Consider the following 27,749-nt stretch of genomic DNA (forward strand, 5'->3'; position numbering starts at 1 on the left):
CCATAAGTAGCTTCAGAATGAGGTTGGTCACAGGAAAGAATAGGGTATGATGAGTTTGGGACTTTTCAGCCTCATCCCACCAACCTCCCAGGAGGGAATAGGGGCTGAAGTTAAAGTTGATCATCAAAGGCCAATGGCTTAATCAGCCAAACTTACATAATAAAACTTCCATAAAAACCTGAAAGAACTGAGTTCAAGGGGCTTCCAGATAGCCGAATACATGGAGGGCCTGGAGTATTGCACCCAAAGGGCATGGAAGCTCCCCACTCCTTTCAACATTCCTTGTCCTATGCATCTCTTCATTTGCATCCTGTCATTTGCTTTAGAACTGAAGTGCTTCCCTGAGTTCTGCAAGGTGTTCTAGCAATTCAGTTTAACCCAAGGAAGGGGATGTGGAAACTCCATTTCACAGTGGTCAGAAGCACAGGTAAAATAACCTGAGGTTTGATAATAGCATCAGAAGTTAGGGGCAGTTTTGTGGAGCTGTGGGATCTAATGCTATCTTCAGGCAGTTAATATTAGAGTTAAACTGAATGTCAGAACTGAATTAAGTGATCTGTGCTGTAGAGTACAGAAGAAAAACAGTTTGTTATCTCTATTAACCTCAGAACCAGAAGCTTGAGGAACATCTGTAATAAGAAAGACTAAACAGGGACTGAAGACTAGCTCAGTGGTAGAGCCCTTGCCTAGCATATGCAAGGCCCTGGGTTCAATTTCCAGCACAGCACCATACACACATACAAGACAAGAGTAAATAAATGGGAGAAAAAAAAAAAAAAAAACTCAGAAGAAAGTCAGGGAACAAATAAATGTATAAATGCATCCTTTGATGGGAGGTTAAGACATCATTAGAAAATGTCTTAAGATTATTTCATATTGTTGTAATGAAATGCCACAGACGGGTCATTATTAAATTACTTTTATTTTTCACAGTTCTGGAGGTTGGGAAGTCCAATACGAGGATGACAGACCTTGCATCCTTTTTCCTGCATAACATACTGAAGGACATAACATGGTGACAGCAAGAGGAGAATAAGAGAGAGCAGAGGAAGGCAAACTTGCTTTTATAACAAAGCCACTCAGAGTGGTAAAGGCTCTGATAAATTCAGAAGGGCACTGCCCTCATGACCTAATCACCTCCTACCTGACTCTTTCCAATATAAAGGTTATTGGTAATGAAATTTCAACATGAGTCTTGGAGGAGATATTCAAACCATATCAGAAGAGTATACTACTTAACAAAGCACACTAAAAAGCCAAAATCAAACAAAACAAAACAAAACTCTTTTGGACATCTAAAAATATATAAGAGCAAAAATTAAAACTTGGAAGATGTGAAAATAAGCTGAAAAAATCTCTTGAGAAAGTAGGACAAAACAAAGGGATAAGAAATATCAAACATAAAATTAAGGGATATGGAAAGCAAAAGTACCAAATTTATCAAAAAGATAAAATTTGTCAAAAATTTAAGAATATGAATTTTAATAGTAAGCATGTTAATATGGCTAGGCTCCAGTGCCCAGCTGTTTGGTCAAATACTAATATCAATCAGTCAAAGGCCTTAAAAACAGAGACTGAGATTTCATGAAGAAATTCAAGACTGCAACAGAAACCATTTCCAACCCTCTGGATTCTATACTCAAAGCTGCAATGCCAACTATTACCCGATCCATGTCTACTTACAGGCGAGGTGACTATCTATGACCTTGTGTCGCCTCAGCATCCACTCTGCAGATTCAGCTTCCTTGTACCGAGGCAGGGTTTTCACTCCTGACAGGTTCCAGTTTTAAACCACACCCAAATGGCCTGAGTGAACAGGCGGGGATAGGAACTTAAAGAGGCATCTCTCCTGCCTAGCAGTCTGGGCTCCGCACTTTCAGGCATTCACCCATGAAATTAAAGTGACTCACACTCCATTCCCTAATATCTACTGCTGACTGTCCGTTCTTTCTTTCTCCCTGACTGTGCTACCTTCTCTGTGTGACAGGTATGCCGCCTCTCCGGACGTGGTCTCAAACTTTTTCGCTTTGCAGTTGTGTCACTGAAGTCATGCCTGCCATCAGATCTGTGAAAAGGCAAAGCCACCGAGGTCTCTGATGTCAATAGATCCTATGCTGGTGCTGTTTTGTCCTGGCCTTCAGTGGCTAGCTGATAAAGTGATGGAGAAACTAGAAGAGTTTCATTCAAAACAGGTACAATATGATGTCTGGATTGTGTATATACTAAAAAGATTCACCCAAACTAACACATCTGTCACCTCATCAACTTGTCATTTCTTTGTGTGTTTTAAGACTATTAAAATCAATTTCAGAAATTCTCAAATATTAAAGTCTTTATTATTTACTGTGGTCACTGTGTACAGAATTTATCATTAAAATGTCTTCTTTCTAGTCTGAAACTATGAACCCTTTGACTAACATCTCACTTTCTTCATTCTTCTCCTTCCTAGCCTCCAGTAACTTCCCTAGCCTGTTTCTATGAAATGAACTTAGAATCCACATTTAAAGTGAGTTCATATGGTACACCTTTCTGCATCTGGCTTATTTCACTTAACATAACTTTCAGTTCTATTCACATTGTCAAATGAGCATTTCTTCTTTTAAAGGCTGTATAGTATTCCACTGAATACACACATGTACACACACACTTTAAGAAACAACGGTTAAGTGACCCTAAACATCAAGGAAATATAAATCAAACTCAGGAGGTATCGCTTCACACTATTAGGATAATTACTGTCAAACAAGAGTATTAGTGAGGATATGGAGAAAAGGGAACCTGTACACTAATGTGGAAATGTAAATTCGTACAGCTATTTTGAAAAAACAGTATGGAGATTCTTCAAAAAAAAAACCAAAATTACAATATGATCTAACAATCTCACTTCTGGGTATATGTCCAAAGGAATTAAAATAGGTAGGCATAAGTAATATTTTTTCACTCCCATGTTCATTTCAGTATTACTCAAAACTAAAACACAGAAGAAACATTCCCTATAAATTTTTAACTTGACGGTCCCTATAAATGTCTGAGCCAACTCCTTAAAAGGCATCTTCTATATCCTATTATTGGTTGCTTCTCAGGAGAACCTGAGAAATACTGAGAGTGGTTCTAGATGAAGAGAATTTAAGGATGAGTTTTCCTGAAGGGATCATGGGGTTTTTAGAATTAGTTCTCTAATCTGATTTAGATTTAAAGACACTAATAATTCCATTTCCAAGAATAAAGGGAACACGGATAGTTCACAGAATGATGTGACAAAAAGACAGACAAAGTTATCACCAAAGGAGCCTCCTTATCAAATACTTCTAACAGGTAAGGTTTTGGTAATCATGATTTTTGATACCTTAGAACACTGTGGTCAAACTAATGATTATAATGAGACTGGTTGTTTACTCTTAACTAAGAAACACAAAGTAGGGAAAGAAAATAATGTGCTCAGGGACTAAAATTCCCAGTCCAGCACCACCTGAATAACCGGAAAGTTGCTCTATCTGCTCTGAAAGAAATACTTAGTTCTTATAGCTACAGAGCTGAGACTGCTGAAAACCAAATCCATAGTGAATCACACCACAGCTGACCTGGCTACAGTCACTGTCAAGCCAACTGACAGCAAAAGAAACCAATACTGAGTCCTTAGTAAGGCACCATCACCTGGTTAATCAAGTCAGCCAACTCTTGGCAGGTTCACTACATACGGACCACATACACCATAGAGGCTATCTGATTTGTCCTTACTCCAACAGACCATGGTATAAATGAGTCCTGCACTTAATGCTTTACATAAGCAATATAAAACATTGTTAAGCACAAGTACAGTGCCCAGAAAAACAAATCAATATAGAAAGTAGACTAATGGTTGTCTGGGAACAATGTTGAAAATAGGCAAGAGGACACTAATCAGGTGAAGAAACGTTCTAAAATGTGATTGTGATTATACTCAACTCAGAAAATTTAAAAGAATCATTAAATTGTATATTTGAAATGAGTGGTTTATATGTTCTTTATCTCAGAAGTTGCATTAAAATGGTCTAATTATAAAGACTAAATGAAAACTATCCAAATGCCCATTTATGATAAAATGGATTAATAAACTGATACAGTCCCATAATGAAAAGCCATATAGCAACAACAAAAACATCTATAACACAGTACAAGACAAAAAAGTACATAGTACTTTATTTACATAAAATTCGAAAACTGGGAAAACTAATTTGTGCTGTTCAAAGTTGGAATGGTGGTTATACTTGGTGGTGGTTAACTTGAAAGGGGCACAATGGAAATTCTAGGATGCTGATCACATTCTATGTCCTAAGCTGGGTGATGGTTACATGACTGCGCTCACTCTGTGAATACCCACAAGGCTAACAACTTTTGTACATTTTTGAATATGTAGGTTATATTTTAACAGTTTCTTTAATCTGATACCCTCAGGAAATAAAAATGTCAATTCAGTAATGGTTAAACAAATTATAGATAAAATATATGCATAATAGCTATGCCTGGATACTCACCAAATATCTATTCACCTCTTCCTCTTTATCAATCCCACTATTAAAAAACATAGTGGGAATAGTTATTTAGTTTAAGCTCATGGTTTTCAAAACTTAGTTCATTAAACTCATGAAAGTCTCCAAAATCCTTTCGAGTTTTTCAAGTCAAAACTGCACAAAAAAGGTCTACTGGAATTCTGCTTAGAATTATTATTATACTTATAAACCAATCTAAGGAGAAATGACATCTAAACAATTGTTTTCAAACTAATCAATGAGACACTATGCTCCATTTACTTAGGTCTTTAATTTCACTCAGCAATATTATGTATTCTTTGTGAACATGTCTTCCAATTTTTTAATCCCTAAGTATTTCATAAACCTTTTTTCATTGACAAGAGTTCACATTTCAAAAAAAAAAGAGTTCACATTTCATTCATTCAGAATTCCTTACTTTCCAAAATTTAACTTGCACATAAAATACTGAAATTATATATTTTAATGGGATACCATGTGATGTTTCAATATACACATATACTGTATAATGTTGAATTAGGTTAAACATATCTACTCGGACATATTTCTGTATGACAAAAATAACCCAAATTCTTCCTTCCACCTTTTTTTGAATACACAGTTATGTAACTGTTATCTTTTGTTCCTTTACTGTGCAACAGCATGCCAGAACTTCTTACATCTAACTAACTTAGAAGCCACTGATTAACTTTTTCCCATCCTTCATACTCCCTAGCCTCTGTTCGACCATCCCGTTCTCATCTTTCATGGTATCAACTTCAGAATCCACATGTGCAAGATCATGTGGTACTCGTCCTTCCATGCTGCAACATGCAGTTCCATTCATGTTGTCACAACAACAGGATTTCATACTTTATAGCTGAACAGTATTCCATCGTATCTATGTACATTTTGTCTACCCACTCATCAGCTGAGAAGACACTCAGGTTCCTTTTCTTGGCTATTTTAATAGTACTGTTAGTTTTCTTACTTGTCCTTTTCCTGTTCCAGAATCTCACCCAAAAGAGCACATTAATTTTGTCTTCATAGTTCCTCACAGGACTTTTGGTAGTATTGTTTACACTTCCCTGGTTTTCAAAGACCTTGACTATTTTGTAGAATACTGGTCAAATAATTTATACAGGATCCCGTAACTGAAATTTGTCTGTTTTTCTTATGACTGGATTGTGGTTATCAATTTTTATGAGGAAGAACCTAGAGGGAAAGTAGAATTCTCATATCATCAAAGGTATATGCTATAACACACTGTTTATGCTCAATGGACAAGGTGACACTCATGAGCAACTGTCCACTACACAGTTTTTCTTAGTTTGCTTCTTTCCATACTGAACTCTGGAAGGAGTCAAGTATGGAGGGACTTATGTTTCACCTCCTTGAAGGCAAAAAATCTACACCAATTATCTAAATTTCTTCTTCCTGGGAGATTTTTCTTTTCTTACCACACTTGTGTATTTGTTCAATTTCTATCAATATAGAATGAGATATTTAATCTTTGTATCGTAGTCCATTATTATTATTAATTATAATTATTATTATTACCTACAGTGTTCTGGGCATTAGCATTTGAGAGCTCTTTCAGTTGGCTCCTGGGTTAGCTGATACATCCTCATTGTTGCGGCTTAGTGGCTTACTTGCTTGAGCCACATATTTACTTTCTGGCCACTACATGATATTATTATTATTTTTAGTTTTTTGAGAAATCATCATACTATTTTTCCATAATAGCTATATATTTACATTCTCACCAACAGTAGGCATTGGTTCTCTGTTCTCCACATCCTTGCCATCCTTTGTCATTTCTTTGATAACTGCCAGGGAACTGTAGTTTGATTTGCATTTCCCTCATGGCAATGATAGTATTCGTTTTACGTATTTCTTTGCCATTTGCATTTTTCTTTTGATTTATTCAGATTATTTACCTATTTTTAATTGGATTACTTGTGTGGTTTTTATTAAAATTTTTTAACTCAGGACAACCCTTTATCAAAAGAATTTTCCAATTCTGTAGGTTATCTCTTCATTCTGTTTTTTTAATTTTCTTTGTTGTATAGAAAAATTTCAGTTTGATAAAATTCCATTTTTCTATTTTTGCTTCTGTTTTCTGTCCTTTGGGGGGGGGCGGGTCTTGTCCACAAAATCCTGGGCCATTCAAATGTTCTGAAATGCTGCCCCTTCATTTCCTTTTAATAGTTTCAGGTCTTATTTAAGTGTCTCTAATCCACATTTGAGTTAATTTTTATAACTGATGAGAAAGTGGTCTAGTTTGTTTCTTCTGCATGTGGATGCATAATTTTCCCAGCATAATCTACTGAAGATATTGTCCTTTCTCCAAGGTGTATTCTTAACAGCATTTCATATTGGTTATGCTATTGTAAATACCACTGTAAACTGTATTATTTTTTTTTTAATTCTGTAACCCCAATTTTCTAATTTTTGTTGCAAATAAAAAAAATTGATTAAAAAAAAACATGTTTATCTTACATCCTGTGGGGTGGCAAAAGCCTTGTAGCAATTGCCTGCTGCATTTTGGAATACTGTCCCAAGACCTCCATAACATGAAAAAGTCTAGTCTGAAAGATCAATGAGGAGAAGAAACAGTGCAATTAAGATAGTAAACTTTCTAATTTAAGTCACTAAATTTTTAGATTTTTTTTAAAAATACAGCAATAGATAATACTGAAATTTAGCAAAGATTATAGTAAAGAAAACAGTAGGACTTATAAATTGCCAAAGAAGCAAAGTTAACAAACAAATCAACAAACAGGTTACGAGCTGGGAGTTCAGAATCAAAGAAGCTAGTCAGGTTTAATGAAACAGGGAGGCAGAAGATAGACAGTTTTGCTCTAAGAGAATTAACTGCACTGATGCTGAAGGGGCCTTTGCCTGAATGTAGTTAGACTAACCTGGCTAGTTTTAATTCAGAGGAGTTTGATGACTCTTGGATATAAAAGATCAGGGGGTATTAAATCAGTTGATTCCTTTTTGTGAGAAGGTCTTGTCCATTCAGATCATCTTAGTATGAGGATAATGTTTTGTCTTCATGTGCAGATAAGTCTTTCTTAGGGGTTTTGCATTCTTATGGGTTGAATATGAATTTCTCCACCTAGGACGTTAGGTTTCCCTTGCTTCTGTTTTCTTCCTTCAAGGCATGCTGCTGTAACTCTCAAGGGGTGTTTACTAGAAAAGGCATCTTAATATAATTACCATGTGTAGCAGAATAAAGATAACTGTGTCAGAGATGACTCCTATAAAAGTTGAACTGTAATGGGCAACTTGTTATACTTTTGTGAAAGACCCATTTATCTGACTGACAAAATGTTCCATAATTGAAATAAGCTAAAAAAGCTTTCTACCATAATCCACATGAATATGTGTCTTTATATCTAAGGATTTACAAGAGTAAGAAATACAGGAGATTTGGAAGTTTGAACTAGAAAGCAGACTAAATGACTGTGCCATTCCCTAGGCAAAGAGTAAGCTGTCTAAGCTCATTCTCATCCTGAGAAATAACATGATTCCTGCTTAAGATAAAGGGCTCATAAGGAAGGACGAACCCAACACCTATCTCGTGTACTGTCAGAGCTCTGAGTTTATAAAATCTGGTTAAACTACTCTGTATATGTCTAACATTACGCCCACTTTGCTTTTGTTTTCTATAATAAGAAACTCCATTTTTAATTATTAATACTGATGCATTAAGCAGTATTAAAAGAAACCAGGAGGAGAGTTTTTTTTTTTTTTTTTTTTTTCCTTTTAAGCTCACTTTAGAAGAGTGTAATTTAATATGTAAAAGAGATGTGACAATTAAAACAAACAGCACATTTAAGGGTTGGGACTGGATTTATATATACCCTTTCTCACAAAAAGGCTCCTTTCACAGTTCCTTTATATTCAAAATTGACAGCATTTTATTTTAACTAGAAAAACAAGGTCATTAAGGAGATTCAAAATTACTCAAGAATTGTGAAGACCATGTCCTGAGTATATCTGCACATCTTATTTTGTACAAAAAACCAAGAGGTAAAAGTGCAAAAGTGAGATTTTCTCACTGGAATGAGATAAAAAAATACTGGAGTGGCTGTTCTATGAATTTAGGAATAATACAATATTGTTTAACAATACTGGAAATGAGATATACCTTTATAGGATAGAAGAAACAATGCTATGTTGTGAAGTTTCAAGTCAACCAGAGAACCATGTGATACAGGAGACTGATCTTAAAGGACAAGAAACAGTAAAATGCATTCAAAGAGTAAAAATGAAGTACTCTACTGAAATTACAATTACAAAAAGGCTGAATAACAACTGATGCTAATTTTAAAAAACCGAGTAGCCAGGCATACCGGTGAATCCCTAAGATCCTAGCTATTCAGGAAGCTAAGGCGGGAGGATCCCAAGTTCGAGGCTTGGCTTTGTCAACTTATGGAGACTGATCAAAATAAAAAATGAAAAGGGATGGGGATGTAGCTCAGTGGTAAAGCACCTCTGTACTTCAAACCCCAGAACGAGGAAGGGTGGTGATGGTCATAATGGCAGGGAATGAAGAGATGATAATCTATAAATTAAACTAAATTAATGTAAAACAAATATATGAGAATGTGATCTGGGGCAGAAGGACAAGAATCAAAACAAGCTAATATTTTGGCAATAATTACATATATTTTGCCAATTATAATAAATGAGGTAACATAGTTAAGAGTTAAATTGTTCTAATAAATCTCGTATCCAGATGTTATGGATTCATCCGATGACTAAATAATTTTTTGTCAAGGGTCACCTCTCTGTAACAAGAGTAACTGAAAACAGAAGAAGTATTCTGAATAAAAGGTGAGTCCTGAAGTTTAAAACAGTACAATTTTCAAGCAACAAGTACTCCAAAGTATGCTTTCCATAAACTGGTTTTATGAGATATTCTTTAGACAGGGTTCATAATAAATTGGGTAATTGCTGTATATTTTGGTATTTACACTGCAGAGTACTTAAAAAAAAAAAATTCCTGAGAAAACCTACAGTATATTCTATCTAACATTAATGACTCAAACACTGCCCACATTTACTTAACTCTGCAGTATTGACAATTATTCCATGAAACAACTAAAACATCAATTAGTAAACATTAAAGTATTATAGCCTACAATTTTTACGTTGGCTCTAAAGCAATTTTAACTATTATTCACTAAGAATCCAACAGGAGAGAAAAACAATCAGGCTTTATGTCTAGTAAAAGGAATTAAAATTATGAGTAATGCAGGGATGCTAATAAGCGACATTTAGATAAACCATCCTTTTACTTTATTATTGTAAGTACAGTATTGGTTCAAAACAGAGAAAAGAAATGAAAACATAAAACCAAATTACAAACAAACTAGGCCTCTACCTCCTGAGATTTCTGCTAATATTCTTGGAAGTTCCACCAACACAGATAATCCTGACAAAGTTAACTAAGCTTTCAAGTTTTAATCCTTTTCCTTTTGTATTTCCTCTGTGTGGAATATTCTCATCCACTTATCTATCTATATATACTTAGGTGTGAACTCAAATGACATCTCCTCAAAGAAGTCTTCCTTTACCATCTTATCTAAACTAAGCCTCTTAACTCCAATTCTGAATATTTTATTATACTGTTTTGCAGTATAATAAACAGTATAATATTTTATTGTACTGTTTTATTATAATGTTTTATTATACTGTTTTTTTTTTTGTTGTTTTTTTTTTTTTTGCGGTGCTGGGGATCGAACCCAGGGCCTTGTGCTTCTAAGGCAAGTACTCTACCAACTGAGCTATCTCCCCAGCCCTTCCCTTATACTTTTAAAAATAAATTTAATAACCACTACTTAGCAAAATACCTATATATTTGTTTTATACACACCTAACAAAGTTAAATACCTGTTTTAGGAACAGAAACTAATGATAATGGTTCTTTATTATTTCTTCAGTTTTAAAACTGAATGTAGCACTTTGCAACATGGAAAGTCGCTTTCTTTGTATATGCAATATTGTTTACTTGTTGAAACACGTCAAAGGTTCTTCTCTTCAACTCAAGGAAAGCATCTCTTTCTGGTTGTGTGGAGCAAATAAGAGTAAAAACAATCCTTAAAATATCTTTTCAAAATTAATAAGAGTCATAACCTCTAGGAAATAACAAAACCTGTTCAAGGTTTTCAAAATTTCAGTCTTTGAAATGTAAATGAATAAAAAATTGAGCGGACTGAATAGGAAGACTCTGCCAGGGTCAACAGGTAACACTTTGAGAATCTAAATGACATACAGGACTTGAGGTGAACTGTAAGTATCAAATAGTACAGGCAAGAGTGAGTGCTAGAGCCTTACTGACTTTCCACTCATCTCTACTGTGCTGTTAAGATACAAGTCTCAGGCACCTATCTATTGTCTGCAGGGTCGAGCAGCTGCTCTTCACAAGTGAACCAATGAAGATATGGAGATGGGAGCTGAACAGTACACAGAACCAGAGCACTTAGCTAGCAGATCAAAGTGAGATAAGATTCTGAGACTCAATTACCCAGAATAAAGTTTTAATCTTTCCACAGAGGCACAACCAAACGCATGCCAATTTCTGGTTTAATATTATATACACAAAGATCATTTATCTCCAAAAAGGGGTTCAAAATTTCTACCACATGCTCCAAGTTTTCCTCAGGTCAACCTAGAGTAATTTCTTTAGACATGCTCTTTAGACAAAAACTAATTTTAGCTCTGATAAAGGCAGGTTGTTTTTTAAAAAAAACTGCTCTGGTACTTGACTATGAACTGCCCCTTCATTTTATTCATATCATAAAAATCTATAAAATGAACTCTGAACATAAGACCTTCTAGGCAGACATAACAGCTATGTTCCAAGAAATAGCAATAGTAACAACAACAACAAAAACTTGGTAGACAAAACAATCATGCAAAGCTTTCTACATAAAACTTTGTCTAGTATGTAATATTTCTGCCTGAATACATATGCCTATGTATGTGTGTGCAAGGAAGCAAATAAAAATAAACATCAGCTTCCCTTCATAAATCAGATAAACAGAAAACTACATTCAATAAACATATCTCACTGGCTAAAGCACTATACAGAAATGACCTAATAACTTTACTTAATTATTCACCAGGTTGAAATCTTAAAACATTTTCCTTCTGCATTTTTCAAACAGCAATTACAATTTGAGTCTCCACCAGGATAGACTTTGCCTAAGCTTTATTCTGTATACTGTGTATCATTTCCCTCTTTTATTTAAAATGGCTCAATAGCTTTAAAAATCATAAAAAAACTGCCATCAAATTGATTCCTCATGGCTGAGTTTCTAAATACTGTCAAGATATTTTACTATCTAAATCTGGTTGATGTGATCTGAATAGGCTCAATCAACTCCATTATTATTTTACTGAATAAATATTTTGAGTCAGGCTGGAGCTTATTCTACTTTCTAACAGATTATAATGCAGTCAGTGTCATCTATACATATACAAGAATGAATGACCAAGCCTTACCTTTATCAGTTGTTATTTTTTCTACACATCTGAAAGAAATAAGAATCACACATTAAATGAGTAATCTTGCACATTTCCTGAGAACACACATATTTATCTCTTTTAGGTTTATCTCCAGAGTGATACAGAAAGCATCTAAAGCAGTTCTGCACAACAGTGAAATCTAACTTTCAGCAGTGATGGAAATATTCTGCATCTGCACTGTCCAACATGTCAGTTGTACAGGTCTACTGAACACTTAAAACAGCTAGTGTGATTAAGGAACTGAATTTTTAATTTTGACTAATGTAAACAGTAATAAGTGGCTATCATACCTGACAGCACAGAACTAAAGTATTACTCAAAATATATTTTAGTTTTTAATTATAAACAGATTAATATGAAGAAAATACTGGTAATTTTGTTCTGTTAAGTGGTTATAGAAAGCAACGAATGTCCTCATTTTATACAAATGCAGTAACTAGGGATGAAATGACATAACATTTGGAGAAAGGCTCTAAAATACTTTTGCCAAAAAAGGTAAGGTGGGGGTAGGTATAGCACGCTTGGCAAAAATCTTAACTGCTGGATCTAGGTGCTAAATACTGGCATTCTATTTTCTCTGCTTTGTGTATATTTGACAACTTTTATAATAAAAGGTCACAGACCTTAAAAGATCCTAAAATAATTTGTTAAATCAAAATCTAATTTCAAAGGCAATAAAAGAACCTTAAAAATTAGGTTTACAAATTAGATGCCGTATTATAAAGTTTAAAGTGTTATAAGCCAATAGATTTAAAAAAAAAAAAAATTACCACGTTTTTAAGTTGGGAAAATTTGTCATTTATGCAACTAGTAGATATAGTGTAGTGAACTCCTCCATACCCATTACCCAAATCCAAAAGTAAAGAGGCTCTGGATCTTTACAATAAAGGTGCCACATAGTATCTCTCAGCAGTACAAAGGTTTTTCATTTTTCTTTTTTCTCAAGTAAACCTAATACACAACTGAAGATCCTTTTATGTTACAAAAGAATATCTAGATAACATAGAAGCTATAGCATAATATATAAAAATTGTCCTCTTTAGAAAGAATAGTTATCATATTTTATTCCATATATTTTTTGAAGGAGTGTAACTTTATATTAAATTACATTACAAATGTCCAATTAATACAAGATAACTGCCAATCTTCCTAACTTTAAATGATAATAACAACAAAAAGCTAACTTTCTGAAAAATTTTTGAAATGGTTCAATGTTTTTACCACCATACTGATTGCCCTAGGATCCCGGATCACTAAAGATTCCAGTCTTGTACAACTGAACACTTCTGGAAACAATGGGCTATAAATTTTTTTCAATTCAGGATATTACTGACTCTTCTTTCTCATATTCGTAGCCCTCAAAAGAGAAATAGCAAAAATATAAGAAAAAAATGCCACCTAAAAGTTTATTACCATTTTACTTTCATCAACTCCTCCCTTAAAAAAACAACAAACAAAATGGAACTCTATACACCAGAAATTAAAAGCAGTACTTTCATCTGTCATTCATCTGAACCTGAAAGATGACCACTAAAAATACTCATTTTAGTTGAACTTTAATTTTAAGTTTTAAAATGTTAATAAAGCTTTAAAATCTGAATTGCATGGGATATGCCGAATGTACAGCAGAATAAAAAGTCACTTTACATTTTAACATAATCTCACTGTTTTCACATTAGCAGAAAGCAAGGATGTTTCTAACTTTCAAGCAGGAAAAAAAAAAATCACATCCAAAAATTACTATAATGATGCTATCATGTTTCTTGTATAATTATTTAAAAGTTTAAATGAGACTATATAAACTGAGAATCTTAAGCATATAATTTACTGGCTAAACTACAGCAAATTATAAGCCTAATTATTAAATAATAAGAAGGCATAAACTTTGCTAAAATTTGGTGTATCTTTCCTTACAATTAGCTGTTTAGGCTTTACTTTGTAATAACTAGCATTTAAATTTCATGCCTTTATCTTGAACAAATTCACTGAAAAAATTTTTATTCCCCTTCATTTATAAATATTTCCTATTCTTCCTGTTAACTCCCAAACACTTCAATGTGAATAAACAAATTATAAATTCAGACAGGCATGGTTATGCATGACTATAATTCCAGAGGCCCAGGAGGCTGAGGCAGGAGGATCATAAGTTCAAGGTCAGTCTCAGGAACTTGGCGAGGTCCTAAGCTGCTTAGCAAAATCCTATCTCAAAATAAAAATTAAAAAGGGCTGAGGATATGGCTCAGTGGTTAAGCGCCCCTGGGTTCAATCCCCAGTACCAAAAACATATATATAAAGTATTTATATGTATAACATAAATATCAAAATGTAGCATATTATATATAAAGTATAAATTCAAGTCTATGAAACTATAACAATTATTATCCCACTGTAAAATTTGTTTCCTAAGTTCATAAAATATCAATTACAGATGGAGCAGATCAAGTGCAATCATGACTTGCCCATGACCACTTAGCAGTACAAAGCTGGGACTTGAACTTTTTCTGACTTAAGTAGAGTTTGTTTTTTTAACCACTAAATAATTTACCTCCTGATAGGAATAGAAGTTTCAGTCAATCCACATTTATTGAGCTTTTAAACTATGGTACACTCTGCTATCACTTTATTCAAGAAAAATAAATGGAGGTTAAACAGTTAACTCAGAATTTTGCACATTAAAAAGCCGGGATATGGAAAAAAGGACTAGAATGGAATATGTAATTAATAGATATTATTATCACGGGGGGGGGGAGGGGGTAGTACAGGGGATTGAACTCGGGGGTACTGTACCACTAAGCCACATTCCCAGTCCTATTTTGTATTCTATTTAGAGATGGTCTCACTCAGTTGCTTAATGCCTTGTGATCCTCCTGCCTCAGCCTCCTGAGACGCTGGGATTACAGGTATGCGCCACTGCGCTTGGCCTGGAGATTAAATTTTTGACCTCTCATTTAAAAACTGTCATAATGTCATTTGGAAAACAGATGAATCAAGGTTAGAATTTAGTAAGCAGATACTCAATACTCAAAAGGACTAAGAAGAAAAAATAGTTTAAAAATGTGTTTTGTGAAATTCTATAAAGCACACATTTAACAAATCTCCACTGATCAATGCTTCGTTCCCTTTCCTTCCAAATTCCTTGAAAACAAAGATTATGTCTAATTTATCTTTTTGCTACCTAACTTGGCATACTACCAGGGCCAGTTACTGCCCGAAGGAGGAGTGACAAGCTGAAATCCTTTGGCATTCCTTTGATTTCCAGGCACCAAGGAATAAACAGAAGGCGTAAATGCTATCGTTAAAGCTTTTTATCTCAACAATCTAATCAAAATTGTATTATTTTAAATACAGTGTCAAAAAGATAATTCTGATGCTGAAAGGAAAAGAATACCATCATTTCTACTATCTTTTACAATATTGGAAGAGAGGGAGGGACACTGACAATTAATACTATTCCTTTCTTTTCACGAGGAAATATTATGGAGAAAAACTAAAGGGATTTGTTAAATTCTCCTCAACAAAGTTCAATCGCTTTAACATTTATACTGTGGAAATTAGTACTTTTTCGCCAAGTTAGGGAAAATAAAAATCACAACAGCTTGTATAACTACTAATGTAGATAAAATTATCTTTAAGATAAAGGTGTATTTAACACCAATGTGGTAGGTGAAAATAAAAGCAAATTTTAAAAAGTATTTCAAGTACCTCCTTTATGTATAATGTATTTTGTAGAACTGACATGAAAAACACCACCATGAAACCACTCATACCTATACCAGGCCACCAGTACTCAAAACATCAAGTTTTACTTAGTACTTACTATATGCTAGGCACCTTATGAAGTGCTTCACATGCTATATTTAATTTTCATACCTCACATTATAGGAATATCCCCCATACCATATTTCACTATATAATCATTGCCCTGATTTTTCTGTACAAAATTGGTTTGTAGCTTTCACACGTAATCATCACATGGTATAATTCTGTTGCTCATGCTGCTTAAAATGTAAGCAGAACAATGCATGAGCCAGTGGCATATGGATGTGCATTTGTCTTCTGGTGCAAGTTGTGAGCCTAGAATTCTCAACACACGTGAACTGTCAGCATATTTCTGAAAGTGGATGGACTTGGCCTGGTTTGTTTAGAACAACACTGTAGTACCATCAGTAAGCACATCTTACATGAGTGGCACTGAGGACTTCATATCAGGTAAGGAAACCAATAACTGAACAAGATATTCAAATACAAAAGATTAAATTTCCTAAGTTCACATTTTGCAACACTGTAGTAAGTTTTCTCAAGCATAATGTTTCATAACTCTAATGCATGAATCAAAAACAACTAATGTGTTAACTTTTTTTAGATAAGAAAAATGTTCTCTAAGCTGTCAAAGAAATGATATGTGTGGATTTGGGCTACTTAATTTTAACATATGTTCACAGGTATTCTGTGTATCCTAATCTTGAACCAAAGATAATGTGGTAATAAATGATTTTTAAGTAATACAGCACTTAAAAAATTTTGTCACATAATGGTCACACCCCTCCTTTTTGCAAAAAAATTTGGCATAAAATCTGCAACGATTATATAGTGAAATATGGTATGGAATTCCCCATAAATAAGGAACAGATAAAGAAAGCTGTCCAAGGCATATACATCAAAATAAGGTCAATGATATATATCTCTTTAAACTTACAAGACATTAAATATAGAACTTTAAAATTTTTGTGAACATTAATTATAGTAATTAGAATTCCAACTGCAGTTGAAAAATTTCTAGATACAAATTTTTAAGGGCAACAGAACTGCAGTTTATAAAGTTAAATTCTCTACATAAATGGCATTGAGAACTCTGAAAGCATGTCTATACCACAAGGATACCTCTGGATTCTATTCCTTTTCCTGAGCAGTTTCTAACACAAGTATGCCAAGTCACAGTTGTTTTCTTTTAGCTTTAAATGTACTGGGTCTAGTGTAAGCCAAATCGTGCCACTCTCTACAGGAGGAATGGAAACTTAAAACTGACACTCCTTTTCAATTTTCCCTGCTTTTACTAATTTTTTTCACTTGGAAGTCTAAGGACAAAAATGATATTCTCAGCAGTGAACTCAATAGCTAATGTGGTTAGCTTCATTAATTTATAAATTTGTGCTCCAGTGTTCTTAATATGTAAGCATTATTTTAACTGTTTAAAATATTTATGCTTCTGGCCATCTGCGGTTCCTCTATTATCTCTAGGTTAATTATTTCTTTCAGACTCTCTTAAGAATGAAGCCTATATTACTATTAAAATATATACAAAAGGAAAGAAAACAACATGCTGTTTGGTAAAAACAAAACAAAAATCAAGCATTCATCTCGTTTAGTTATATAAAATACTCTAAATAAACATTGTCAGGACTACATTTTTATCCTAAGCATAAAGTATCACATTTTTACGAAGAACGACAAGTGAATTTGGCAATTTAGGAGAGCAAAAAGAAAGCAACAGAAACATACATACTATTATAATTGGCTCTTGAGCTAATTAATGGGGGGGCGCATAGTTGAAGGCAGGGAACCTGCTGTGGATTTCCTAATGGGGATGTGATGTAATACTGGAAAGCCGCCGAAGGGAAAGCGGTAGGAGGACAAAAGGGGGTGCAGATGCCAGAGGGACAAGCCTGCGGGCGGCAGGGAAGAGGGGGGGGGGTCACCAGGGCGCAGAAGAGCACCCTACAAAGGGTGATTTCAGGGAACGGGAAAGTGGCCAGAGGACACCAGGGTGCAGAGGAGCGACAGACCGCAAACCGGGAAACGGCGTGACATCTGGCGTGCGGAGCCGGCAGGGGGCAGAGCAGGCAGGGAGTCACGTGGAGTGGGCGCTACGGGAGCCGAGAGGGCTGCGTGCAGACAGAGGGGGGTCTTTCCCACCGCCTGAAACGCTGCGTTACTCACAGGAGTCGCGGACTCTTCTTGCCCTGAACTGGAGACGGGGCTTTCGCGGCCTGGGACTGCTGCCCGGGGGCGTCGGGAGGCCTGGCGCTGGGGCTGCTCCTCCGCCGGCGGGGATACTCGGCCTTCCTCCGGCGGGACACAGCGGCGGCGGCGGCGGCCGCAGCGGCTCGGCCTCGGTCCCGACCTCCCCTCAGCACCCGGCTGCTCGTGGTCCCCGCAGGCGCCGCCGCCGCCGTCTCAAGGGGCCGTTGTTGGGGCTCCTCTGGAGCCGCCTTGGCCGCCGCCGCCTCTCCCCCTTCCTGGTCCTGCTGCTCCGGGGGTCTCGGCTCTTCCGTCTCCCCCGGCATCGGGCTCGTCCGTCCCCCACCCCCTAGTTCCAGGCGGTGGAGGCGGAGGCGGCGGCGGCCGCGACGCTGCTCCCCCCGCCCCCCTCGCCTCCCGGAGCGTCCGGCTCACTCTCACCCTGTGCTCCTCTTTCCCCCCCTCCCCTCCGCCCGCTCCGAGGGAGCCCCCCCCGCCCCCTGCCACTCAAGGCCCTCTACCGCTGACGGCGCGCGCGCGCCCGCCACAAACGCTCAGCGGACCAATCGGAGCGGAGGATCGGCCTCCTTGCCCAGCCCCCCGCGGTCTCACACGCAGCGACGTATTAAGTTCCCGCCCCCGCCCCGTCCCTCAGCCAATCAGGGAACGGCTCCGAGGGAGCGCGCGAGGTTTCCTTCCCCGCGCACCCGTTCTCACCGTTAAACGGCTGCGTCTCGCGACAATCACAAAGTGACCTTTTCCCCCCTCCGGAGTTCAACGCGCGCTAGGGACAGTGGGAGGGGCAGGTCTAGGGAGGGAGGCGGGTGGTTAGAAAAAGTACCTCTTTGCCCGCTTTGCGCGCTCCCTGGACTAGCTGCGCGCGCACCTGCCTCCCTAAGGAGCCGCTATTGCCACAAGGGCTGTTTCTAAGCTTCCTTAAGCCACAGAATTAGCCTGAGCGTTCTTCCGCCTCCACCCCTACCCCACTTCCCTGTCTCTGTCCTTTCTGTCCCCAGCGCCGCCAGGTCTTGCGGGGAGAAGTGGGGAATTTTTTGAGCTGTCGCTTCTCCTTTAAGAAAAAAAGCCCCGTCGGCTGCCGGATGAAAGTCTCCGAAAAAAATGGCGGCGGTAGCTCGGAGGTGGGGTAACGTGGACCCGCCTCTTGCGCATGGATAACTTAGCCGAGGGCATCCTGGGAAATGAAGTCGTGGAAAATGATAGGAAACCAGAGGCGGAGAGGATACTGGGAGTTTTTGACCGAGTCACGACGGGAAAGGTAGTTCGCTTTTCCCGGAGGCAGCGTTTCCGGGTTGGGCCGTGACGCCTGCCTACATCCGGGCTCAGCTGCTGAGCCACTTGCGGGTAGGCGTGCCTGGAAGGCTTTCCCACTACTGGGTCCTTCTTGGCGTTAGCGTAGCTCTTCCGGAGTGGCCACATCATGGTCCTGATTGCCTTGGTTTGTTCAGATGACGCTTCCCCTGGGGCTGGCTAGCGTCCACGTTAGGTTATTCGTCTCGTCCTCCTGTGTCCGACCCGCCCTCCTGCGAGCCCCTGCAGGTCAGGGACCGAATCGGCGTCCGTGGGTCTGCAGGGGCCTCGCCGTGACCACCACTCAGTTCGGTTTTAATAAAACGTGTGGAATTCCTTGTAAAGTGGCCCTGCTGCCAGCCGTTGCGGCATCCAGGAGCTGGCGTCGCGGCCTGGCTTGGCTGTGGTCCCTGGGCTGCAGGGAGGGGCGAAGGGCCGTTAGCGTGACTTTCGTGACTTCCTCGGAGGAGCGGGGTCCGCCTCAAGCTCCCCACCGGGAAGCTTGAGGTTTTAAAGTCTCTGCTGCGCCGGAAGCACAGTCGGAACTGCGGCTTCGTCAGAAGCTATTTTTCGGCCCGCTCGCCTGTGCAAGCAAATTGTTTTCCTGATGCGTCAAAAGGGAGTTTCCATTGCTCATCTTCAAGTCGTAGTCAGTGATGCCGTGGTCCTCCCCATTCCCTCCCTTATTCCCCGATAGTCAGGGAACGGTTTGCATGATCAGTTATTTACCCCTGGAAAATAAAGCGGCGCGCGTTAAAATCCTCGGAAGAAACAAGAGCTGGGGATCCAACTCCAGTTGCTCATTAATCATTAAGTTGAACTGTAGACATCTGCCGAAGTACATTTTTTTTTTTCTTTGCAGTATTCTGACTTAGTTACCACTTCAGATTAGGCAAATGTTTAATATTCTCTCCTGGGTGTTTTGCACTTTGGTAACGCTATTGTCATTTCCAGTTGTAAAAACTGTTGGGCATGGTATCAATGGGGAATTTTTCACTATTTGCAGTGAGCAGACTTTTAAAACAGCACTGACATCCAAAGGCTGCATAAAGTAATACAGAGAAATCTCTTTTCAAAAAAAATAAATAAATAAAACGGAGAGAAAAGAAAAGACAGTGGAATGATTCCTTAAACAAGCAGAAGACCGTTTTCTAGAGGAAAGATCATGGGCTTTGAGATAAAATATAGATTATTATAAGTAGAAAAGCTACCTGGGCTGTTATTTTAGCAAATAACTATTCTTTGAGTCTACTTCACCGCTGCTAAAAGTGGGGTAAGATGTATTGTGAGGGGCAATTATTATAGTTTCTTACTGCCTTATGGTAGGCCTTTGGTAAATGTTTTATTTCACTGAAGATGAGTAAAATAACTGATAAAAAATTAATCTCAGTATCACTTAAAAAAAAAAAAAACCGCTGCAAGGCACTATCACTGGGCAGAAATTGAGCTTGATTCAAATGTCCACAGTTTAGTACCTTGTATCTTAAACTTTCCAACTTCATTCTTTGTTACCCCATAGATGTTTGCATTTTGGATCTCTGAATAAGCCAGTGGCGGAGAATCCAACTTCTGCCCTGCTCTTAAAGGACTTGCAATATATATATAGGAAAGCAAGTAAGTTTAATTTATGAATAATTTAGTAAAGACAGCAAAATGAACTTGGTGTTGATGAACTGTGATGGAAAGTTTAAGGAGACTCTGCTTTCATGGTCCCTCAACTTCACAGAAAAAAAAAAAAGCACATACTCAGTCACCACGAGTTTTCTGCTCTTGGAAAAAACCACGAGTGTACATCTGCCATTCCCATTAATTCAAGATAAATCTTGGCACATAGTAGGTGTTCAAAATTAGTTTTGAATCTTTATCACCCTAGCCAATGAACTACCAAAACTCAAATCTTCCAATCTGCTTTCTATGTCAGTCCTGTTTTAAAAACTGTGACCTACAGAAAAAAGAAGAAATTTACCAAATCAAAAGAGAGGAAGTGTTAAGCAAATGCAGGAACCAAAAAGAGTTCTAGAGGCTGCTTTACGCGTCTCACTCAGTTCCTTTGTGGTCCTCTTCTTTACCACACACCAAAGCCGTTCTTAACGACCTGTGAGACCAGAGCATCTTGGGTGTGGAACAATGGAAGAGTTGGGTGAGTGAGGAGTCTCTTGGAGGGAGAAACTGAGGGAATGAGGACGTGGCCTCCATCTCCATGTGTAGTGGGGTGTACTTACAGTCAGACTGGGGATAGTGCTGGAAGATCTTTTCACATCTATCCTCAACCCAGACAAGAGTGAGGCATGCGGAACTGTGAGCGGGGAACCGTGGGTTCACTCTTTGCCTTGGCACAATATGCAGTTTGGTGCTAACCACAGTGTAAACTCTGGGACAAGTACTTCTGGACTGATTTGTGATTGAAATTGTCATTTTTATCGTGGGCATTTTCGCCTTTGGGGACTGCTGGAGATCACAGGGTGGCTACACAACTAGACAGCTGCAGAGGGGTGATTTGGGGTAGAAAACATATGAAAGAAAGAAAATAGGGCAGGGAGGGTGTCATGAGGAAGACAAATGAAGTATAAGTAGGAGAATAAAGGATCCGCAGAGGCTGGAGAAAGGCCAGAGTGGTTTTATGTTTTCTATGGTGTAGTACTAAATCAAGAGGACATAGTACTGGAACTACAGTGATTTTGTTGGTGAGCTTTTTATTCAGAGGACTCCTGGAGTAGTAGATTACTGTGGCCTGAAAATATAACACCACCTCCTTCCACTTCAAGACAAGTAAAATGGGCAGTGGAACTCATTTCAAACTTTGGAGTAAAGTTTGTCATTCTTGGGACTCATTCAATTGGCTTTGCCAGCTTTTTGGGGGGGGGGGCGGGGTGTCTCCTAATATTGAGCCACTAACTTGTACCAGGTTTTTGAGCTATTAATTCTACAGTGTCCAGGGTTTGTGTGTTCACAAATACATCAGAACTGCAAACAACAACCATAAACGAGGTATCTTGTACATTGTCTTTAAGAAAAAGTTGTTTGGAGTATAATTTCAAAGTTGGAGAAAGAGGAAGGAAGAAGGGCAAATAATGGGAGGGGAGAAATGTTAATGAAAAGAAAAAAGCTGATTGTTTAATAAATAATGAACTGTTTTGAAGTAAAGTCTATTTTGATACTGGAGATGGGCTTTTTAAAAAATTTTTCTAGTACTGGGGATTTAAGCTGGCGCTCTCTACCATTGAGCTACAGCCTCAGCCTTTAATTTTTTTTTTTTTTAGGCAGGGTCTTGCTAAGTTGCTAAGGCTGTCCTCAAACTTAGGATCCTCCTGGCCTCAGCTTCCCAGGCCATTGGGACTAAGGCCTGTACCACCACACCTGACAGGAAAGAGGCTATTTTGAACTTGGGGTAGAATCCAAATTCTTACACTGTGTAAGTGCTGGGAGAATTTGCATTTCTGCCTGAGTCCCATCAGGTTCTTTTTTTTTTTTTAAACAGTACCAAATTTCACTAAAAGAATTGAAACTAGTACTTATTCAGAGACATAGGTTTACATTAGACATATATACATATACATGTATGTGGATATATATATATATATATATATATATATATATATATATATAGGATCTTGGAGTTTGCAACAATCCTCTAAAATAGATCCTCTAAAATAGATATTATCTATTTTTTTTTTAGGTGAAAATACTAACTTTTTCAGTGTTACTTCTAGGAGCACCTGGCACTAAAACCAATTAAACTACAAGGTGTTCTCCTATACTAAAATTGTGTTAGTTCCAGTATTCTGGTCAATGAAATAACCCCATCACAAATTGTGTAGTTTTGCATTTACTGAACTGGATGGATGTTAAATCTTTTTGCGAAATGTAGAAAGTACCAAGTAGCCTGGAAGCCAACATGTAGATTATCCAGTGGACTGTTGATGGCTGTACCCTGTCAGTTTCTTCAAACTGTTATCTGCTCCATAGTTACCCCTAAGACTGGTTTTTTTTTTTTTTTCTTTCCCCCTCCAGCAAAGAAATACCATTGAGAACAGGGTGGTGAGCTAATCTTTCCTTGCAGTACTGCCTTGGAGGTTAGGCGCCTGTAGCCCCACAGGTTTTACCTAAATCCTCATTACATAAAACTGGTAGATAAAAAGAATCAGGAGTAGAATGGATCATTCCAACATTGGGAGACCCCCAGGGGCCCTCACCGTTCTCCTTTCGTGTTAGTGTGGATATTGATTTCCATGGTGAAGGACTAGGGAGAAGAACTAAAGGGTTTTCAGTCTAGTACCTCCCCACACCCAGTAATCTCATTTTTGTCATACTGCAATTAGTCATCTTCAAATTACAGAATCTGGCAAAAGGCAGAACCTCCTCAGAGTGTTGGTGATACTTGCTCTTACAGGAAACAGGAAGAGAAAACTCTGTTAACTTATGATCCAGAAAAGAGAGTTTTTATGATTTTTGTTAGCTGTTGCTTCAGTGCACTTTACAGTATGGTCTCCCTGTTCTTGCAGTTTTTATTGTAAATGACCTGTTAGTAATCCAGGAAGAACTTTGACTTCTGGTTGGAGCAAAGCTTAGTAGAAAAAATTTAAGAAGAGGCTCTATTTTAATAGAATGGACATTTGGAATTCCGAAATTTAGAATTGAGTCTGGCTAATGAAATTCTAAGACAAAAGTTTTACTTCTCTTTCTTAGTTTTCTTTAAAACCTTCCAGTATAGGCTGGGCACAGTGGTGCCTGCCTGTAATTCCAGCTATTCAGGGTACTGAGGCAGGAGGATGGCAAGTTGGAGGTCAACCTAAGCAACTTAGCAAGATCCTGTCTTAAAATAAAAAACGAAAAGGACTGGGAGATGAGCTCAATGATGAAGTACCCCTGGGTTCAATCTTCAGTCCCAGACACACATACACACAAAACCTTTCATCATAGGAAATTTTTAAATATGTAAAAGTATAACATGTATAATCATCAGTTCTTCACCAATCTTATTTTATACACACACACACACAGACACACACACACGCATATACCTATTCCCCCATCCCTGTATCATTTTAAAAGCTACTTTTAAGATTTTAGCTATAAATACTTCCACATTAATTGCTAACATATGTATTTATACCATAACAGTATTACACCCACAACAGACTTAATAGTAATTTCTTAATATCATGAAATATCATAATCACACCTAAAATTAACAGAAATCACTTAATATTTTCAAATCCTACTATCACACCCAGAATAAATTGTACTTATTATTGACCAGTGTTCAAAATGTATAAAAGTTTAGTGTTTTAAAATATATTTAATGATCTGAATAAGTATCATACTTATTTAATTCTTAGTCCCTTAGGTCTTTTTTTAATCTCTAGGTAACCCCTCTATTTTTTCCCATTACCATTTATTCATTGAAGGATAATTTGACAAGAAGTGCTGATCTCAGTTTGCTTATCTATAAAATGGTGCATGAAAGTCACATTTTTGTGATATAGATGATTGTGAAAGTTCTACAGAAGGTACTATTTTTTAAAATATAATTAGCTCTTTCCTTATGCCTTTGAGAAATATCCATCCTCCCCAAATCTGACATAAATGAAAATCAGCGTTCATTGTTTTTGAATGAACTGTAAAGTTCATTTTCCTTGAGAACTTCAGCCTAGGCAGGTTCTTAGAAATAATATCATCCTGTGTTTTACAAACTTTAAAAACACTATAACCTGTGGTTTAAAAATCCACTAGAATTCCACTGATGAATCTTGATGCACAATTTGAAAAATACTGTTCTATCCAACTGCTTCATTGTGTAGATGAGGAAACAGCTTCAGAGACGATGTCTTTCTCCAGAAGACCTGGAGAACCCCTATCAGAAGGGGGACTATGACCTCCAACTTTCTGTTAGTTCAGGGGCTGGGGATCAGATAGCCCAGATTCAAGTCCTGGTTCTGCACCAACGTTGGTTATTTTTGTCTCTTTCTCAGTCTTCAAAATAAGGACAATAATATCATATGCCTCAAAGTGTTAGGACAATTAAATGTGTAAAACTTCTGAGCACTGTGACTAGTGTGTGTTAATTTTTATTAATTGTTAATTTCATTACAACAGAATGGTACTAGGATGATTATAAAGTCTATTGGCTTTTCCCAAGAAAACTGCAGGAGAAACAAGTCCCAACTATTTGAATTGCAACATTTTGATTTTGCAATATCTGTTTTCTTTCCAACTTCTTTTTTTCTCCACACCCTAAAAAACAGAATGCTTACACTTGGTTTTGAGAATTTTCTTATGTGCTTGGAATCATTCTTAAAATTAAAAAAAAAAAATAACCAGGGTTAAGAATGAGTTACTTCCCTTTTAAATGGTAATATAATTGCTTATATTTTTCTGATAGGAACTATATTTAGGATTATCTTTTTCTAATTGAGGATTTTTGTGGGTGATCTGCCCTATGTGAGTGAATAAAATGAGTACCTGCAATATAAGTAGTCAAATTATAGAGCGAGACTATGAAATTGAATGCAACCTTAGGAAATAAGAAGCCAGAATGTAAGGAGGCATTAACTATCTCTTGGTATAACATGTCACACTGTAAGAGAAATAAGGAGGAAGGCAAGGTGTTTGAAAATATCCTTAAGCCAAGAGAAGAAGATGAATGGGGGGCACTAGATACGGAGAAAATAATTCTGGAGACTATTTGATATTATGATTTTCTTATTTCTTATGTAGACGCCTTATTGGAGGAATTGGAACGCTCCACCCTCCAGGACAGTGATGATTATTCTACCCCAGCTCCTCCTTCCCTGGATCAGCATTCCAAGTCTGCAGAGACTTCAAGGATCCTGCCCCATCAGGGAAACACAAGTTCCTCCTCGGTAACTTTTCATTTTTTGTAGTATCTCAAATATACAAGATGGTGGCTCTTAAAGCTAAGAACTCAAGTGCAAGCAGTTAGGGACAACTGACTCCTCTGAGCTTAGGTGGTAGCAGGAAAATTTGAGAGGCCTTTCTCCCTGCTGGCCACTTTGTGTATCCGCTTATGCGCTGCCATGGTCCATGTGGTGATAAGTGTCCTGTAGACAGCCTCCTCAGGGTCAGTGAGAAATATCGGGAATTGTGTCTTAATGTCATACAAATGATGTTTAGGAAATAGAGGTGAAGCATTCTTGTCATAGAGTATAGTATAATCTGAATATCCTTGCTAATGCAGATTTTTTATTTGCTTCTGTAAAGCTCTAAGGATTTGCTTTATTATTTGGCAACACTTTTACAGTAAGTTCTTTCAGAAGTTAGCTTAATATGAAGCCAAAACTTAAGATTTTGTTTTCTCAAAGAAGCTGATAACAACTGTGTAGCTTACACAAAATAATTGCCAACAATTACCAAATCCATTGTGGGGGCAAGTAGAGATATCCTTGTCCTTTCGAAGACTAGAAGGCACAAGTATGTTGAAGAAGAATTGGCATCTACTTCAGAAGTTGACCCTTAAACAAGTAAACCTGTGCAGCTGCAGGAGGTGCTTACATGCCAGTGAAGCACCCCTTTCCCTTTGTATCGGATGACTCCTCCAAATTAGGTTTGCCCACTTTCCATTCCACATTTTCTTGTGCTTATAAGTGAAGTGGTGATGATGAAAGAGTCGGTTTCCTTTAAAAACTACCAAATAATCTCAGTTTTATATTAGTATTATCAGATGTCTCCACTAGAAAATTTGTTAATTCAGATAATGTGGAAGTTCATTCTGTAGTTAAAAAAAAAAAAGGAACATCTGATGTAGCTAAGGTTATCATAAATTTAATTGAAACATTTGACATTGAAGATTAAATATTGTTTTTTGTGATGATAATATAAATACAAATGTTGGTGAAGCACAGCTTTGTGGTCAAAATAATGTTCTTACCAACTCAAGAACTGTGGAGCAGAAATGTACTCAGAATTACTTTTGATGTGTGCAAAATTCGTGACTGAATCCAAACAAGATTCAGTGGTCTACCAATCAATACAGAAATCAAAATTTTCCAAATTCCAAATTTACAAAATATTACATAGTATGTATATACATAAGTAACTAGTGTACAAGTCATGTGTGACAGAAGCTGATATTGAATACAAGACATAATTTTGCATGGCTGTGTATTTTTCCTGTCTTGCCTATCATCCTTAGATTTTGGAAATGCCTCAGCCTTTGAAATATCACTTCATGAAGCAACCCAGATTTAGCCTGCTTTATGTGCAGAATAAGTTGGAAGCTGGGTGCAGCGGTGCTCGCCTATAATCCCAGTGGCTTGGGAGGCTGAGGCAGGAGGATTGTTCAAAACCAGCTTCAGCAACTTAGCAAGACCCTATCTCAAAATGGATTAAAAAAAATGCGGCTTAGTATTTAAGTACCTCTGAACTCAATCCCTGGTCCAAAAAAAAAAAAAAAATGGTTCAAGATCTTAA

At 37.5% G+C, this 27,749-nt stretch overlaps 2 protein-coding genes across 9 annotated transcripts in view; one reads left to right on the forward strand and one right to left on the reverse strand.

Moving 5' to 3' along the window:
• ZFP91 (ZFP91 zinc finger protein, atypical E3 ubiquitin ligase) overlaps positions 1 to 18,460 on the reverse strand; it is a 39,091-nt gene extending 20,631 nt beyond the window's left edge. The window contains exons 1-2 of one of the 2 annotated variants that reach the window (XM_079102297.1): positions 17,991 to 18,460; positions 12,030 to 12,058 (exon numbers count right to left, since the gene is read on the reverse strand). In XM_079102297.1, coding sequence (XP_078958423.1) covers positions 12,030 to 12,058; positions 17,991 to 18,337 — 376 coding nt within the window. In that variant the 5' untranslated portion in view covers positions 18,338 to 18,460. The remainder of the gene's footprint in view (positions 1 to 12,029; positions 12,059 to 17,990) is intronic. The other variant, XM_079102296.1, reaches the window with a different exon arrangement.
• Positions 18,461 to 19,195: 735 nt separating this feature from the next.
• LPXN (leupaxin) overlaps positions 19,196 to 27,749 on the forward strand; it is a 43,558-nt gene continuing 35,004 nt past the window's right edge. The window contains exons 1-3 of one of the 7 annotated variants that reach the window (XM_079102324.1): positions 19,196 to 19,287; positions 20,839 to 20,933; positions 26,037 to 26,182. In XM_079102324.1, the coding sequence (XP_078958450.1) occupies positions 19,211 to 19,287; positions 20,839 to 20,933; positions 26,037 to 26,182 (318 nt within the window). In that variant the 5' untranslated portion in view covers positions 19,196 to 19,210. The other 6 variants (XM_079102329.1, XM_079102326.1, XM_079102330.1 and 3 more) reach the window with 6 other exon arrangements.

Source organism: Sciurus vulgaris, assembly GCF_902686455.1.
Source record: "Sciurus vulgaris genome assembly, chromosome: 11".
Classification (NCBI taxonomy): domain Eukaryota; kingdom Metazoa; phylum Chordata; class Mammalia; order Rodentia; family Sciuridae; genus Sciurus; species Sciurus vulgaris.